Genomic DNA, 17,208 nt, shown 5'->3' with positions numbered 1-17,208 from the left:
TACAATATGCCCATGCACTCAGCCCCGGGTCCAGACTCATGGAATTCAATATTTATAAAGAAATGCAAAGTGCCAGTAGCACAGGTACTCAGTATAGTGTGGAGGAAGAGCTTGGACACAGGGGAGATACCAGATGCGCTTAAAGCAGCAGACATTGCCCCTCTACACAAGGGAGGTAGCAAAGCATTGGCAAAGAATTATAGACCAGTTGCACTAACGTCCCATATAATAAAAGTATTTGAGACAGTGATCAGGAGTCAGGTCACTAGATTCATGGAAACCAATGACCTCCACAATCCAGGCCAACATGGATTTAGAGCAGGAAGATCATGCCTCTCACAGCTACTTGACCACTATGACAAAATCACTGAGGCATTAGAAGAAAAACATAATGCAGATGTCATATACACAGATTTTGCAAAGGTATTCGACAAATGTGACCATGGAGTTATTGCACACAAAACGTGGTCAATGGGTATAGCTGGTAAAGTAGGACGATGGATATTCAATTTCCTGTCGAACAGAACACAAAGAGTAACAGTCAATCAAGTAAAATCGAGTCCGAGCGCAGTTAAAAGCTCTGTACCTCAAGGTACAGTCCTTGCACCACTGCTGTTCCTTATCCTCATATCAGATATAGACAAAAATACAAGTCACAGCTTCGTGTCATCCTTTGCAGATGATATAAAAATCAGCATGAAAATTACCTCTGCTGAAGACATTGATAAACTACAAATAGATATTAAGAAAGTTTTAACGATGATAAATTCTGTTTAACGGTGATAAATTCCAGGTACTCAGATACGGCAAAAATGAGGATCTGAAACATAATACAGGGTACAAAATGCAATCGAATCTGCCCATAGTAGGAAAACAACATGTCAAGGATTTGGGAATAATGATGTCCGACGACCTAATGTTTAGGGAGCATAACCAAGCAAGTATTGCGTCAGCCAGAAAAATGATAGGATGGATTACGAGAACCTTCAAGTTCAGAGATCCCATCACAATGGTTGTACTCTTCAAATCACTTGTGTTGTCCCGTCTTGAGTACTGGTCAGTACTCACTTCGCCCTTCAGAGCAGGAGAGATTGCTGAAATAGAGGGAATACAGAGAACATATACGGCATGCATAGACGAGATAAAGCACCTAAATTATTGGGATCGTCTCAAAGCTCTCCAAATGTACTCACTAGAAAGGAGACGAGAGATGCCAAATAATATACACATGGAAAATACTGGAGGGGCAGGTCCCAAATCTGCACAGTAAAATAACAATGTACTGGAGTGAACGACATGGAAGAAAATGCAGAATAGAACCAGTGAAGAGCAGAGGTGCCATGGGCACAATCAGAGAACACTGTATGAACATCAGAGGTCCATGGTTGTTCAACGTCCTACCAGTGAGCATCAGAAATATTGCCGGAACAACCGTGGACATCTTCAAGAGGAAACTAGATTGTTTTCTTCAAGGAGTGCTGGACCAACTGGGCTGTGGTGGGTATGTGGGCCTGAGGGGCCGCTCCAAGCAACAGTCTGGTGGACCAAACTCTCACAAGTCAAGTCTGGCCTCGGGCCAGGCTTGGGGAGTAGAAGAACTCCCAGAACCCCATCAACCAGGTACCTCCTGCCTTTGGTGCATATACCGTTTCGGGCAGGCCTCTGGCGTTGCTCCTGGTATGTTACTCTGCTCGACTGTGTTGTGGCTCGGTCATGCCTCCACTCTGCAGGTGAAGTTGTACTGTCTGGGGGCTCTGTCGGCCAGGTGCTGGGTCTCGACTTTTGGTGGGGTACTTGCCTGGTTGTGCTTGCACCTGGGTCTTTTCCCTGTATTTTGGCACTCCTTTGTTCCCTCGGTCCGTGCTTCTGTGTCCTCCTTCCTTGCTTGGTCTCTGCTCTGGACACTTCTTCCTTGCCTGTCTTCGGTGCCTGGCTGCACCCTGATATCCATGGTGTCCCGCTGTATGTGGGCGTCCTCCCACTTCACACTTTGTGGTTGGTGGTGTACTTTCCACATTCAAAATTCAAATTTGCCTTTTTATTCAGGTATAGTTCTTACACAGTTGATATACGAATGTGCTGTTGGATTGCTTGTTGGTGCTAGTATTTCCATTGCCTGCAGTCACTCATATGTACAGGTATAAAGTTTCGGGCAAGTTCCAGTCCTTTGCTTTCCCGGCGGCTACTTGGTCCGTTTTCGTTTTTTTCTTTGCTTGTTCTCGTTTTCCTCCTCCTCAGCTACACATGGCTGTGCTTCTGGGTCGGTTCTTCTTGGCTATACTGTTGTTGGGTGCTGAGGTGGGCCTCTGTCCCAAGTTCAGTTCCCTGCTTTTGGACTGCCCCAGTGTTCCGTTTTGGTACTATGTTCCCTCACTTTTTTTTGTCTCACTGCAGGCTTCTGTGTTGCACTGTCTGGGGGGAGTTGTGGACTTCCGGTCCACCGATCCTGCCATACTGGTTTCCCTTTTTGGGTCTGGTAGCTGGGATTCCAGTCCTGGTTCCGGCTTTTGCTTGTTCCTTTTCCGGACCGTACGTTTTTGTTTGCCTGCAATTCGCGTCCTGCGTGGTTCCCCTCAGGTCTCCTTCAAAGATATGTGAGTCGTTCTTCCCTGCTGGAGCTGGTTGCACTGCTCCTTTGGATTGGCAGGGTCGCTGTTTTTCGTTTTGCGTCTCGTGTTTTCCTTTGTGGTGCCCGCTGTCTTCGTTGGCCTCTAACTGGGCCCTGGCTTTTCGGTGTTTGGTCTTGTTGGTCCTTTAGGGGTCCTGGGGGTTGGGGGGAGGTTCCCACCAGGACGGGGCGTTTCTGCTCACTCTGGTTGGTTCCTTTGGTTCGCTGGGGTTGGTTTTCCTGGTTCCCTGGTGGCCATTCCTTTTGGTTTTGGCCTTCCTTAGTGAACCCTGCTGCTTTCTTTGGTTTTGGCTTTCCTTAGTGAACCCTGCTGCTTTCTTTGGTTTTGGTCCTGTGGGTCTTCCAGCAGCTCCGCCTCCTTTTTGCAGATCGGTCCCATCCGGTGCAGGGCTGGTTCATTCCTCCCCTCGAGTCTTCACGTCTCGGTTTTTATCTGGTTTCTCGTCGCTTGTGTGAGCATCGGTGGCTGCATTGTTGGTCTCCCTCCTACATGCTTCACCGTGCTTCACTGCGTTTCACCGCCCACCTGTGAGTGGTTTATCCTGGTGATCCTTCTGGTTTTCCTATCACTGTGAAGGGTTCTTCGGTCTCTGATAGGGTTGTCTTGTCTTTCCCTTTGGGGTTGTTCTGGGACTGTCTTCTGGTACCATGTACAATACTGTCTTGGGTGGCGCTGGTGGAGCCGCTCCAGCTTGCGGTCGGTGTTGCTGTTCCTTCTCCTCCGTTCCGCATGCTGTCTTGGGAGTTGTTTCCAATCCGGCCTGCTCTTGCGTTTCCAGTGCCGTCCTGGTTGTTGGCCCGGGTGGTCTCTTTTTCTTCTCCTCGGTTTGGTCTTTGGGTTGTTGCTTGGTTGGTCAGGCCAGGGGGGGCTTTCTTGTTGTTTGGTTGCGGCTCTTCGCTGTTCACGGCACTTCGTGGCCTCTGGGGTCATAGGCGCGTTTTGGTTTGCCCGGGTTCCCTTCCTTCCCTTATTCCTCTTCTAGGGTTCGGGTCTCCCGGGATGTCTGCAGGGTTTGTTTTTTTCGTCTGTGGTTTTGTTTTAGATTAGGGCGCGTGGCGTCCGCCTCCCGGGTCCTTCCCTTTTTTACTTAACTGTGGTGAGGTAGCTCCAGGGAGCCGACGAGGCTTCCCCCAGAAAACCAGCGTTGAATGTAATGAAACGCCATTTTCTGGGTGAGTCCCGGAGGCTCCCCGGCATCCCTCTCTCCCTCTGTTTAGATAATTTAGTTAGATAATTTTGTTTGGGGAGTTCTGTCCACTCGTTCGGCTTTCGGTAGCCATATTTTAACCAGAATAGGGGTTTGTTTTGGGGTGCCTATCCCGGCCGATGGCAGACATAGAATGCTCCCAACCACACGAGGGGTTTCTATAGGCCATTGCTCCTTGTGCCTCTCTGAGTGGGCCAAGTTCTGGCTCGTGGTCCCCGGTAGGCAAGAACTCCTAGCACTTTGACTGATGTCAGAAAGTTATACATATCCATTCAGCCTGGATAGCTTTGGGGTGACTCCGGGACTCACCCAGAAAATGGTGTTTCATTACATTCAACGCTGGTTTTTGGAAGAAGACTTGCGTTTGTTGATTTTTAGCTCTAGGAACAGATTTCTTGCCTCTGAGTTGAGAGAAAAATTTTGCCTTGATTGACTCATGGCTCATGTTTTTAACACACTTTGTACTGTACATTCTAAATAGATTTTCTCAAATTTCAGAAAGTGATCAAGCCAAAGAAGATAAGGAAACGTAATTTATTTATTTATATATATATAAATATATATATATTTATTTATTTTGGTAGCAGTCTTTCTTGTAAACATATATTGTTGAATATGACCAAAAAGGTAGACCTAGAGATGGCTTCTTAAACCTTGCTGGAAATCAACCTCGCTGAGGACCAAATCACATTCTTAAATCTGGGAATTAACTGTCACGTTATGTCCAGACCAAGTGAGATGGCCTGGAAAGTGGAGTTGGAGATCCTATTAGACGACATATATGACCTTGAGATGCAAAAGAAGAATACCACTAAAGACACCTTGCAAGCGGAACTTATTGCAGAGGAAGGAAAGATTTGAGGTAACTACAGAAGCACCATACTGTCCCCCGAGCTCCAAGTGGCAGCTAAGGGCCTTCCTGAGAATAAGGAGATAGTCATCAGGAGAGGTGACAAGTCGCCAATATACATGTACCTGTATGTCATTTTTAAAAAAAATGACTATCTGGCAAAAATGAACCTCGTCCTCTCTGCCCAAACTAAATTCCAAAGGGTCACAAGGGATACTACAGCTGAATTGAAAACGAAGGTAAACAGATTGATTGAAACTGTGAATGCCAAGAAATCTGGACTCCACCTGTCAAAGGTTACCGGGTAATACAAACCAGGTTATGCATGTGGAAATATCAAGACCCACAAATCCGGAAACCTACTTCTGCCAATCATCACCCAGATACCCGCACCTACATACAGAAGGGCTAAGTGACTCAACTGCATACTGACTCCTTATGTGCCTTGTTCTTTCAGCCTAAATTCTCCAAAGAATTTGTTGACTTATTGCAGGGAGCACAAGCCACGGGGGATGAGAGCCTCTGGATGTGGAGTCCCTGTTTACTAATGTGCCCGTGCATGAGACAATTGGGATGATGATGGATGGAGTGTATCGTGATCTGGCTTGTACCCCTCTGGACATACCAGAAAGCATACTGAGGAACTTACTTTAAGCTTGCATGAAAGAGGCACCCTTCTTGCCTCTCCCGATGGGCACATGTACAGTATAAACAAGTGGATGGGGTCGGCATGGGTTCTTCCCTAGGTGTCCTGGTTGCGAATTTTTACATGGGCACCATAGAGCAGTGGGTCTATGGTGCCTGGTAATTTTTACATGGGCACCTAGTTCACATGGACTTAAAACCTGCCATATACTGCAGGTATGTTGATGACATATTTATGCAGGTACAGTACCTGATGTCGGACGTTTGCACTAGCTGAAGGAGGCATTCGAGCAAAATTCGGCGTTAAGTTTCACTTACGAAATGGAGAGTAATGGGAAGCTGCCCTTTCTAGATGTAACAGTCGCAGAAAGGAATGGATGCTTTCATACTGCAGTCTACACTAAGGAAACGAACATAGGAATGTGCCTTGATGCTAATAGTGACTGCCCGGACAGGTGCAAGCAGAGTGTTATCAACGCCTACGTCAATCAAGCTCTTACTCACAGCTCTGGTTGGAAGCAGGGCGATGAGAAATTCTGTAGAGTAAGGCAGATCCTAGTCAATAATGGCTTCTCTAACGGTTATGTTGAATATGTCATTAAAAGAAAGTTGACACGTCATGCAACCTATGAAGATGCGACCAGCACAACACTAGTACCCCCTATCAGATTGTTTTACAGGAACATCTTTTCCACGACTTATAAAATGGAGGAAAGCGTCCTGAAAGATATTGATAGAACATTATCCCTCAGACACCAATCAGAAGATACAATTAACAGTATATTACAAAAACAAGAAGACCGCCAACTTATGAAGAACTCTCCAGACACCAAGCAGAACGCCTTAAAAGAAACCAACATCGTCTATGCCTTCACATGCCCACTTGGGGACTGTCAGCCCCAAAGATCTCGGTATATAGGCAAGACCACAACATCTCTCTCTAGGCAATTAACAATGCACAAGTAACAGGGTTCCATCAAGGGGCATATGATCTCCACACACAACCAGACCATCACCAAAGACATCTTAACAAGCAACACTGAAATAATCAACAGGTATAACGACAACAGAAGACTAGACATCAGCGATGCACTACACATCAAAAAGTCAAGGCCAGCAATCAGCAGCCAGTTAACACATAATACATAATTACATTCTACCCACTTTAATACTCCGAGCCAGCACAGAGACAGGATCCAATGACCCTGCCTTCGATCCAAGAACAAGCGGCCACAAGAACATAAGCTGCCCATATTGATACATTTAATACCCAATCAATATCCCCAATGTTATGCCATTCATCCACTTGTTCTATACCACCTCACCCAAAGAGAATATAAGCCAGTGCTAAACATGGTAAACTTGTCTTTGAGACTGTAAGGAGTGACCTTGCAAAATGCATCCCCAGGCATCAGACCAAAATAAAAAGTGTGAAATGAACTTTGGAGAGTTTATTTTTCAACTTCGCTTGGCAGCGAAGAAAAATATAAGAAATGTTGAAAAGATTCATGTTAGAATCATTAATCTTACCCTTTCGGTTATATTCAACAAATAAATTATATATATATATATATATATATATATATATATATATATATATATATATATATATATATATATATATATATATGTCGTACCTAGTAGCCAGAACGCACTTCTCGGCCTACTATGCAAGGCCCGATTTGCCTAATAAGCCAAGTTTTCCTGAATTAATATATTTTCTCTAATTTTTTTCTTATGAAATGATAAAGCTACCCATTTCATTATGTATGAGGTCAATTTTTTCTTATTGGAGTTAAAATTAACGTAGATATATGACCGAACCTAACCTACCCTACCTAACCTAACCTAACCTATCTTTATAGGTTAGGTTAGGTAGCCGAAAAAGTTAGGTTAGGTTAGGTTAGGTAGTCGAAAAACAATTAATTCATGAAAACTTGGCTTATTAGGCAAATCGGGCCTTGCATAGTAGGCTGAGAAGTGCGTTCTGGCTACTAGGTATGACATTATATATATATATATATATATATATATATATATATATATATATATATATATATATATATATATATATATATATATATATATATATATATATATATATATATATATATATATAATATGTATGTATGTCGTACCTAGTAGCCAGAACGCACTTCTCAGCCTACTATGCAAGGCCCGATTTGCCTAATAAGCCAAATTTTCCTGGATTAATATATTTTCTCTAATTATTTTCTTATGAAATGAAAAAGCTACCCATTTTATTATGTATGAGGTCAATTTTTTTTTATTGGAGTTAAAATTAAAGTAGATATATGACCGAACCTAACCAACTTTACCTAACCTAACCTAACCTATCTTTATAGGTTAGGTTAGGTAGCCGAAAACGTTAGGTTAGGTTAGGTTAGGTAGTCGAAAAACAATTAATTCATAAAAACTTGGCTTATTAGGCAAATCGGGCCTTGCATAGTAGGCATATAAGTGAGTTCTGGCTACTAGGTACGACATATATATATATATATTTTATATATATTATATATATATATATATATATATATATATATATATATATATATATATATATATATATATATATATATATATATATATATATATTTTATATATATTATATATATACATAAATAATATGTGTTTCTTAAAGAACATTCCTGATATATTGGCAATGCAGGTTGAAATGGTTGTAAGAATGATGTTCACTTGTTTGTGGCAGCAGTGAATGTTTTACCCGGTAAAAGAATAATGGTGCTCATATTATGGTGGCTAGAACAACTATACATTAGACATCACATTAAGAGATGGGAAAAGGTGTGAGTTTAGTATACAAGCATTTTACCAATTTAAGCATTTTGAATCCTGGCCACTCCTGAATAATAATTATATTCTTCTTGGTGCAGAAAGTGAAGTTTTTGTTCTAAACAATTTGTACCAGGCAGTAAGCCAGCTGGCACCACTTGCCTATTCAAGCACTAGTCAAGGTGTCAATAAATTAGGCATCTTTTCCTATGGATAATTTTTCTCCTTAGCTAAATTCACTTTGCAATTCCACTCTACTGGCTGTTCAGTTTTCTTCATCGAACATTCAATAATAGTTTATAGGTTCTTTGTCCGTTTTTTCTGAGCTAGGCCCCCTTGGTCAATCCCCAAACCAGTGACAGACAGGTCCACCAAAGTCCAGACAAAGTCCACTAGTCAGACTAAACCACTTGTCACCCTATCATAGCAATAACTTTGTCAGTTGTAAATCTGTAGGAGCCGTGATGAGGATTCGAACCTATGCTCTGGGTTCTCCCAAGCACATGCCTTAGACAACTGGACCATGACATGGTAAAAGGATTGCAACCTGGGATTCTACTAATTCCATGAGGGATCCTGAGGCTTCCACTGAAGCTGAACCATGGTTTCACACAATCTTTCCATGCACTCGGGCTCTGTCGTTCATGAATTCTACCTCTGACGCTTCCTCTTTCAATACAGAGCTTCCTTGAATCTGTTGTAGTAGCCGGTGTTGATTGGTGAAGCAGCTTATAACTAAAATGTTGTTTGCTGGAGGAATATTTTAATTTTCTGGATATTTTAATTATTTCTGAAGGGAATTTTTGAAATATGTTTGGACATTGTTTTGTAGCAAATGATCACTAGGTGGTGGATCAAGTTACTCTCCAGTATTTTCCTCCCCTATTTCCTGTACCAAGTTCATTTGCAAAGTAATTTATCAAGGAAAATTTTTTTTAAGACTTAGTGAGTGAAAAGTTGAGTCCTGGTGAGCCCTTATATTGCTTGTTCAGAGGAGCAACTGAGGGATCAACTCAGAAAGAAACATTCATTTTCACCAAGTGCGACATTTTTCTTTGTCTAGTTCATATTTCTTTTTATTCATATATGCTTACTAAGAGGAATACTTTTGTCATCAGTCTTCTTTATCATGCAATCACACACTAATTCTTTGATAAGTACATGAAGGCATTTTAAATATCTCAGGAAGAATCTAAATACTGTATGGCCACCACCCTCCTGCATGTTTCCAGATGGGGCAAGGTTCCAAAGATTATGAAACAGTCATTTACGAATGCAAGTGTGTACTCACACATGCGTTAACCTTAAAGTTGTTCATATTAGGTATATTAATGGAATGTTTTTTTTTTATTTTGTGCTGTTTTGTTACTGTACATAGTAATGTAAATATTAATTGTAAAAATCAATGTACAAATAAAAAAATTCATCCATGATATTATTGTTTAAAAGTTTTTACCATGAAAGAAGAGTATACAGAAATATTTAATTGCAATTAAGCCAGCAAGAAAAATTTTCTTCAGTGTAAATGATAAATTCTTATTGTATTTAAAATAGGGTCACAAGCAGTAAGGTCATGAACAGTGTAGGGTCATGCACAGTGTAGGGTCATACACAGTGTAGGGTCATGCACAGTGTAGGGTCATACACAGTGTAGGGTCATGCACAGTGTAGGGTCATGCACAGTGTAGGGTCATGTACAGTGTAGGGTCATGAACAGTGTAGGGTCATGCACAGTGTAGGGTCATGCACAGTGTAGGGTCATGTACAGTGTAGGGTCATGGATAGTATAGGGTCATGCACAGTGTAGGATCATGCACAGTGTAGGGCCAAGCACAGTGTAGGGTCATGCACAGTGTAGAGTCAAGCACAGTATAGGGCCTTGCATAGTGTAGGGTTATGTGCAGTGTATGGGTCATGCACAGTATAGGGCCATGCATAGTGTAGGGTCATGCAGAGTAGAGCCATACACAGTGTAGGGTCATCATAAAGTTATCTTGAGATGATTTCGGGGCTTAGCGTTCCTGCAGCCCAGACCTCGACCAGGCCCCCTTTTTGTTACACATCCCCAGGAAGCAGCCCGTAGCAGCTGTTTAGCTCCTGGGTACCTATTTACTGCTAGGAAACAGGGGTATCAGGGTGAATGAAACATTTTGCCCATTTATCTCCGCCTCCACCGGGGATCGAACCCGGACCCTCAGGACTGTGAATCCGAAGCGCTGTCCACCCAGCTGTCAGGTGCCCTCATACACAGTGTAAGGGTCATGCACAGTGTAGGGTCATGCACAGAGTACAATCATGTGCAGTGTAGGGTCATGCACAGTGTAGAGTCATGCACAGTATAATCATGCACAGTGTAGTAGTCATGCACAGTGTAGTACTCATGCACAGTGTAGTAGTCATGCACAGTGTAGTAGTCAAGCACAGTGTAGTAGTCATGCACAGTGTAGTAGTCAAGCACAGTGTAGTAGTCAAGCACAGTGTAGTAGTCATGCACAGTGTAGTAGTCAAGCACAGTGTAGTAGTCAAGCACAGTGTAGTAGTCATGCGCAGTATAGGAGTCATGCACAGTGTAGTCATGCACAGTGTAGGAGTCATGCACAGTGTAGGAGTCATGCACAGTGTAGTCATGCAAAGTGTAGAGCCATGCACAGTGTAGTCATGCACAGTGTAAGGTCATGCACAGCATAGTCATGCACAGTGTAGTTATACACAGTGTAAGGTCATGCACAATGTAGTTATGTACAGTGTAGTCATGCACAGTGTAGTCATGTACAATGTAGTCATGCCAGTGTAGTCATGCACAGTGTAGTCATGCACAGTGTATGGTCATGCACAGTATAAGATCATGCACAGTGTAGTTATGCACAGTAGTTATGCACAGTGTAGTTATGAACAGCATAATCATGCAGTGTAAGGCCATGCACAGTGTGAGGCCATGCACAGTGTAAAGTCATGCAGTGTAAGGCCATGCACAATGTAGTCATGCACAGTGTAGTCATGCGCAGTGTAAGGTCATGCACGGTGTAGTTATGCACAGTGTAGTCATGCACAATGTAATCATGCAGTGTAATCATGCACAGTGTAAGGTCATGCACAGTGTAGTTATGCACAATGTAAAGTCATGCACAGTGTAGTCATGCATAGTGTAGTCGTGTACAATGTAATCATGCACAGTGTAGTCATACACAATTTAATCATGCATAGTGTAGAGTCATGCACAATGTAGTCATGCACAGTGTAGAGTCATGCACAATGTAGTCGTGGACATAGAGGGAATACAGAGAACATATATGGCACGCATAGACGAGATAAAACACCTAAATTATTGGGATCGTCTCAAAGCTCTCCAAATGTACTCTCTAGAAAGGAGACGAGAGAGATACCAAATAATAAACACATGGAAAACACTGGAGGGCCAGGTCCCAAATCTACACAGTAAAATGGCAACGTACTGGAGTGAACGATATGGAAGAACATGCAAGATTGAACCAGTGAAGAGCAGAGGTGCCATAGGCACAATCAGAGAGCACTGTATAAACATCAGAGGTCCGCAGTTGTTCTACGTCCTCCCAGCGACTATAAGAAATATTGCCGGAACAACCGTGGACATCTTCAAGAGAAAACTGAACTGTTTTCTAAGAGAAGTTCCGAATCAGCCGGGCTGTGGTGGGTATGTGGCCCTGCGGGCTGCTCCAAGCAACAGCCTGGTGGACCAAACTCTCACAAGTCGAGCCTGGCCTCGGGCCGGGCTTGGGGAGTAGAAGAACTCCCAGAACCCCATCAAGCAGGTATCAAGCAGGACAGTGTAGAGTTATGCACAATAATAGAGTCGCATGCAGCGTAGTCACAACTCCAAAATTGGAAGCAGCTTACAGTGCTTGTGTCAGGGCTGGATTAAGACCTTTATAGGCCCTAAGCACTGGAAAGATTATGGTAACCCCCCATATACAGTATATGTAATTCAAAATAAACAATACTGTAATAAACTGTATATACAGTACTTTATTCTAGTGAATAAATATCATTACTTTTAACACATATGATTCCATTGCTTTCTTACCTTGAAGATACATAGTATTTTAACTTACATGAATCAAAGATGCAAAATAATGTTTATTGTTGCTTGCTTGTAACTTTATACTACAAAAAAGTTTTTTCCTGCATTTTATAATTGCAGTCTTTGATCATATCCTCAAAATTAATCTGATGGTGACTTCACTCTCAAGTGACACTTGACAAGTACTGTTGTACTGAACACGTTTCTAAAGCAAGCCTGGCTGCTCCATGGACCATGTGGCAGTTGCCAGATTTTAATTTTTTGTATTCCAAAGAATAAAATATATTAACCTTTTCAATAATATACAGTAATATTATTAATTTTAATATTTGTTCATTTGAGGTGGAGCTGCCTTTTTATAGGTTCTGGTTCAGCTGCAACTTGCACCATGGTCCACTGTAAGTCTGGCACTAGCAAATAACTCTGGGAAGCCCTTCTTTACTTGAGGTTAAATATCTTGAGGTTATCTTGAGATGATTTTGGGGCTTAGCGTCCCTGTGGCTCGGTCCTCGACCAGGCCTCCTATTTGTTACACATTCCCATGCAAGACCAGCCCGTAACAGCCGTCTAACTACCAAGTACCTATTTACTGCTAGGTGAACAGGAGCATCAGGGTGAAAGAAATTGTGTCCATTTCTTTCCGCCTCCACCAGGGATCGAACCCAGAACCTTAGGACTATGAATCCCGAGCACTGTCCACTCAGCCGTCAGGGCCCCTTTAAGGGGTCCTAGGACCCTTAGGGGGCATGTGCTTAGGGCCTATACAGGCCCTATGCACATGTATATTTTGTTTAATGGTTAATCCAGGGCTGCTTGTGTGTTAATGTTTTCTACATCAAAATAAATACAGTGGTACCTCAGCTTACGAATTTAATCTGTTCCCAGAGACAGCTCGTAAGCCGAATATTCGTAAACTGAAGCGAATTTCCCCATAAGAAATAATGGAAATTGAATTAATCCGTTCCAGACTTCCCAAAAAATTAACTTTCAAAGTAAATTTTATTCCTAATTCACCCAAATCTTCAGTACTAAAGTACATACAAGTTATTACTTACTTTTATTGATGACTCTTGTTGGCGTATGGTGAGAAGGGGGGATGGAGGAGCAGTGTTAATGTTATGAAGAGGAGTCCCCTTCCATTATAACATCAGGCAGTGATGACTTCTCTGGGATACACACTCTGGCACGTTTTCCCTGCATACCACTAGGACCTGCTTGTGGCTCACTGCTTGTTTTTCTCACTAAAAACCTGTCTAGTGACACTTGTTTTTCCCTATGTTGTAACACTTGTCTGAAGTGAGACATAACATTGTCACTAAAAAATTAACACAACGGCCTGCTACAGCTTGCTCTGGGTGAATTAATAACAACTTTTCAACATCCTCAAGGTGTTTGTTTTCTTTGTTTCGTGATTGTTGATACGCCTTTTGCCACTTTAGCACTCATAATGTCCTTTTTCTTAGCAAGTACAGTGCATATTGTTAACATAGATTTATTGTACAGCCTAGCTAGTTCAACAACATGTGTACAATTTTTCATGTTTATGAATGATCTCTTGTTTTTCCCTCTATGGTCATTCTCACATGTGTTTTCTTGGCTTGAACCTTACCATTGGCATTCTTGGAATGGATGGGGTTCTGGGAGTTCTTCTACTCCCCAAGCCTGGCCCGAGGCCAGACTTGACTTGTGAGAGTTTGGTCCACCAGGCTGTTGCTTGGAGCGGCCCCTCAGGCCCACATACCCACCACAGCCCAGTTGGTCCAGCACTCCTTGAAGAAAACAATCTAGTTTTCTCTTGAAGATGTCCACGGTTGTTCCAGCAATATTTCTGATGCTCACTGGTAGGACGTTGAACAACAGCGGACCTCTGATGTTTATACAGTACAGTACAGTGTTCTCTGATTGTGCCTATGGCATCTCTGCTCTTCACTAGTTCTATTATGCATTTTCTTCCATATTGTTCACTCCAGTACGTTGTTATTTTACTGTGCTGATTTGGGACCTGTCCCTCCAGTATTTTCCATGTGTATGTTATTTGGTATCTCTCTTGTCTCCTTTCTAGTGAGTACGATTGGAGAACTTTGAGACGATCCCAATACTGTAATTTAGGTGCTTTATCTTGTCTATGCATGCCGTATATGTTCTCTGTATGTAAAAAAAAAAAAAAAGTGTGCATTCTTGTATAGGGAAGCTGCCAGATGATTGGACAAAAAAAAAAAAATAAGATAAGACTACAGCATTCCTAATTTTGTCCAAATCAAGGGTGATAGGATGAGTATTGAAAATACAGAGCAATTAGCTCTCAGCTAATTGCCCTGTAGAATATGGAAGTTGCATTCAAAGGAACAAAGTAATTAGAAGCAAGCAGCAAGGAAAGATAAGAGGATATTGATATGTAACCCATATAATGTATTTGATCTCAAGTTAATAATGGTTAACTATACAGAAAATTAAAGTGTTTTATGAATGTCTGAAATGAAATGGTTAAGGTTATAACCATTTCAGGTTATTAAGGTTTTTCACTTGTGTAGAAGTGAATGAAATGTGTTTTTAAGTACTATATATGTACATGAAATTTGAATAAGGTTTATATTAGATTAGATTTGAGGGCTCTGTTCCCAGCTTATTAGTTGTAAAGTATATGGATCAAGATGAGAGGATGATTGGACTCTGCTACCTTACCTTGTGATGATTTCGGGGCTCAATGTTCCTACGGCCCGGTCCCCGGCTCGTAATATATGCCTTTTTATTCAGCTGGAGCTGAATAAAATTATGGTCTCTGCTCATCAGTCTTCACAGATAACTTAATATGGATAGCAGCAAAAAAGTGTCATTACATAACTAGCTTTAGAAGAAAGCTAAACCCTTAAAAGTATTAGAGAGTAAGGTAATGTTTATGGCCTCAAAATCTACAGTAGCTGTGAAACCACACTTTAACTGTCCAGAAAGTTGGCACTACATACATGCAACAATCAGGAGAAAATATGATAAAATTCTAGAAAATGACCATAAAATATGATGCAAGTCTAAATGGGTATTGTCCCAGGTCTTAGCTCCCCCAGTGCATTATCCTGGCAAGGTTGCCAGTTTATGTCACAGGACTTAGCACCCCTTTCCTGGATGCCACTTGTTCACCACAGGGAGGGTAGAAATAGCCTAAGCTACTCTATCCCTTTGAGATGTATTTCTTGCTTATCTCAATAAACATACTTGAACTTGAACACCACTGGGAAGCACCTCGGTCACCAATGGGGTAGAGTTTCTTCACCGAACCCGGCCTTGCACTCCCACAGGAAGTGAGGAAACTCGATCACTCCCTAGCTTCCTTGCTGGGGTGTCCGTGGACACGGAAGCTCAGGGCTATCCAGATGGAGCTGCCCGACATAAAGGTATTATGAAGGTCACCAACTTGGCTCGCTCTGCTCCACGGCCAAGTAATCTTCAACTCGGTGGTGGGTTTAAATCCCTCAGTCTAGTATCTATAATGGTGTGGTGCACAGTAACTCTCTCAACACAACACAATAAAGAGAATGGAGGGGAGTAAGTAAACACAAATAAAATCGATGGGTTTACTCATTAATAGTCTACACAGGAAACAGGTTAAATCTCCAACAAATTCATTAAATGGCAACACTTCTGGCAGCTCTTCACTTTTGCCACAAAATATGATCACTGATTTTTCTTATTCAATATATTACTGAAATAATTCCCACTGTCACTTCTCACACAATTCAAGGTTATCACATCCTCTGTGTACAACCTTACCTAACACAAGGGGAAAATTGGAGGGGAAAATTATCTACTTTATCATCCAAATCCTGCAGGGCATAAATTCCATGTCGTGATGATAGGCTCTCTGTACATCCACGATCAGGCCATCTGCTTGCTCGTTCCACGCAGGGCATTGCTCCTACACTATATATGTTCCTCCCTGGATCTCAAGTTGAGACTGTTGTAGGCTGGCTCCCTCCCCAAACCCACACACACTCAACACTGGTCCGCTGCCTCGCACGAAGCCTCGTCGCTGTATAAATGATCGATGAGCTTCTGCAGACCAGGACTGCTACCGATTCAGCCCCAGACAGCTTCCTATGTGCATGGCCTGCAGGATGTCCCAGATTCCTCCTAGCACCGCATCTGCAATTCTCAGGTCACTGCCGGCTTCTGGCCCCTAGTGTCATCCTCACACCAGCAAAGCTCTGCCCAATATACTCCTGCAGGAGATGACAGGTCTTCCTCATCATAGGTGCACGTAAGCTGGCCGAATTGTACTCTCTGGAGGCCTATACAGTATGTCTCCCTGACAGGTGAGGTCACGAACACACACACCCGCTTGGCTCAGAGTACTGGTAGCAAGTCAGCTCTTTTCGTGCCTTCAAGCATAGATGCCTGACATCAGGCAGTGTCACACCCGGGACGCAATGCCACTGGTTAACTTCGCCAATCACATCCCAGCTGGCACTGACCCCATAATGCATCAGAACCCTGCCCCCTGGGCGGCAAAGCTCTTCTCTCCCCAGGTCCACTCCACCATATTTATCATAGAGATGCCTGTAGCCTCATCTCAAATTAACAAAAAGCAAATATGCTCCTAAATGCATAAAATCAACTCAACATTTTCTAGTTATATACAAACGAAGTCATGACCCTTGTATGCGGGAATAGGGAATACTGTACAGGCCTGAACTCCATAACAGTATTCACCGAAAGAAATGTCACCAGACACTATAATAAAAAAATTCTTGCCTATTCTCCATTTGTCTACATAAGTTTCATCTTCCCAAGTGTTTGTTGTCCACTTCATTACTGTAACTTTTACTACACTGATGCACATTTTCGCTATAATCCTACCATTGTGCAGTCCTTGTCCCAAAAACTATCTTTAGAGAATTCCTTGAACTGAGCTCCTTGTAACTGAAAGATGAGTATAGGTGGTGTCAAATTCAAGAAAATACTGTAACATGACTTTAAACATCAGAAGTTAGTACAGTATAGGCAAAATTGT

The 17,208-nt window shown here is 42.3% G+C and overlaps 1 protein-coding gene across 6 annotated transcripts in view; it reads left to right on the top strand.

The window, feature by feature from the left end:
* CysRS-m (cysteine--tRNA ligase-like protein, mitochondrial) overlaps positions 1–6,772 on the top strand; it is a 156,107-nt gene extending 149,335 nt beyond the window's left edge. For all 6 annotated transcript variants that reach the window (XR_011223584.1, XM_045760549.2, XM_045760550.2 and 3 more), the window contains one exon: positions 4,336–6,772. Coding sequence is in view for 5 of the 6 variants with exons in the window: in XM_045760549.2 (XP_045616505.1) it covers positions 4,336–4,370 (35 nt within the window). In the remaining variant the exon portion in view is untranslated. The remainder of the gene's footprint in view (positions 1–4,335) is intronic.
* The last annotated feature ends 10,436 nt before the right edge of the window (positions 6,773–17,208 follow it).

Source organism: Procambarus clarkii, chromosome 63 (assembly GCF_040958095.1).
Source record: "Procambarus clarkii isolate CNS0578487 chromosome 63, FALCON_Pclarkii_2.0, whole genome shotgun sequence".
Taxonomy (NCBI): Eukaryota; Metazoa; Arthropoda; class Malacostraca; order Decapoda; family Cambaridae; genus Procambarus; species Procambarus clarkii.
This window is presented reverse-complemented; position numbering and strand designations above follow the sequence as displayed.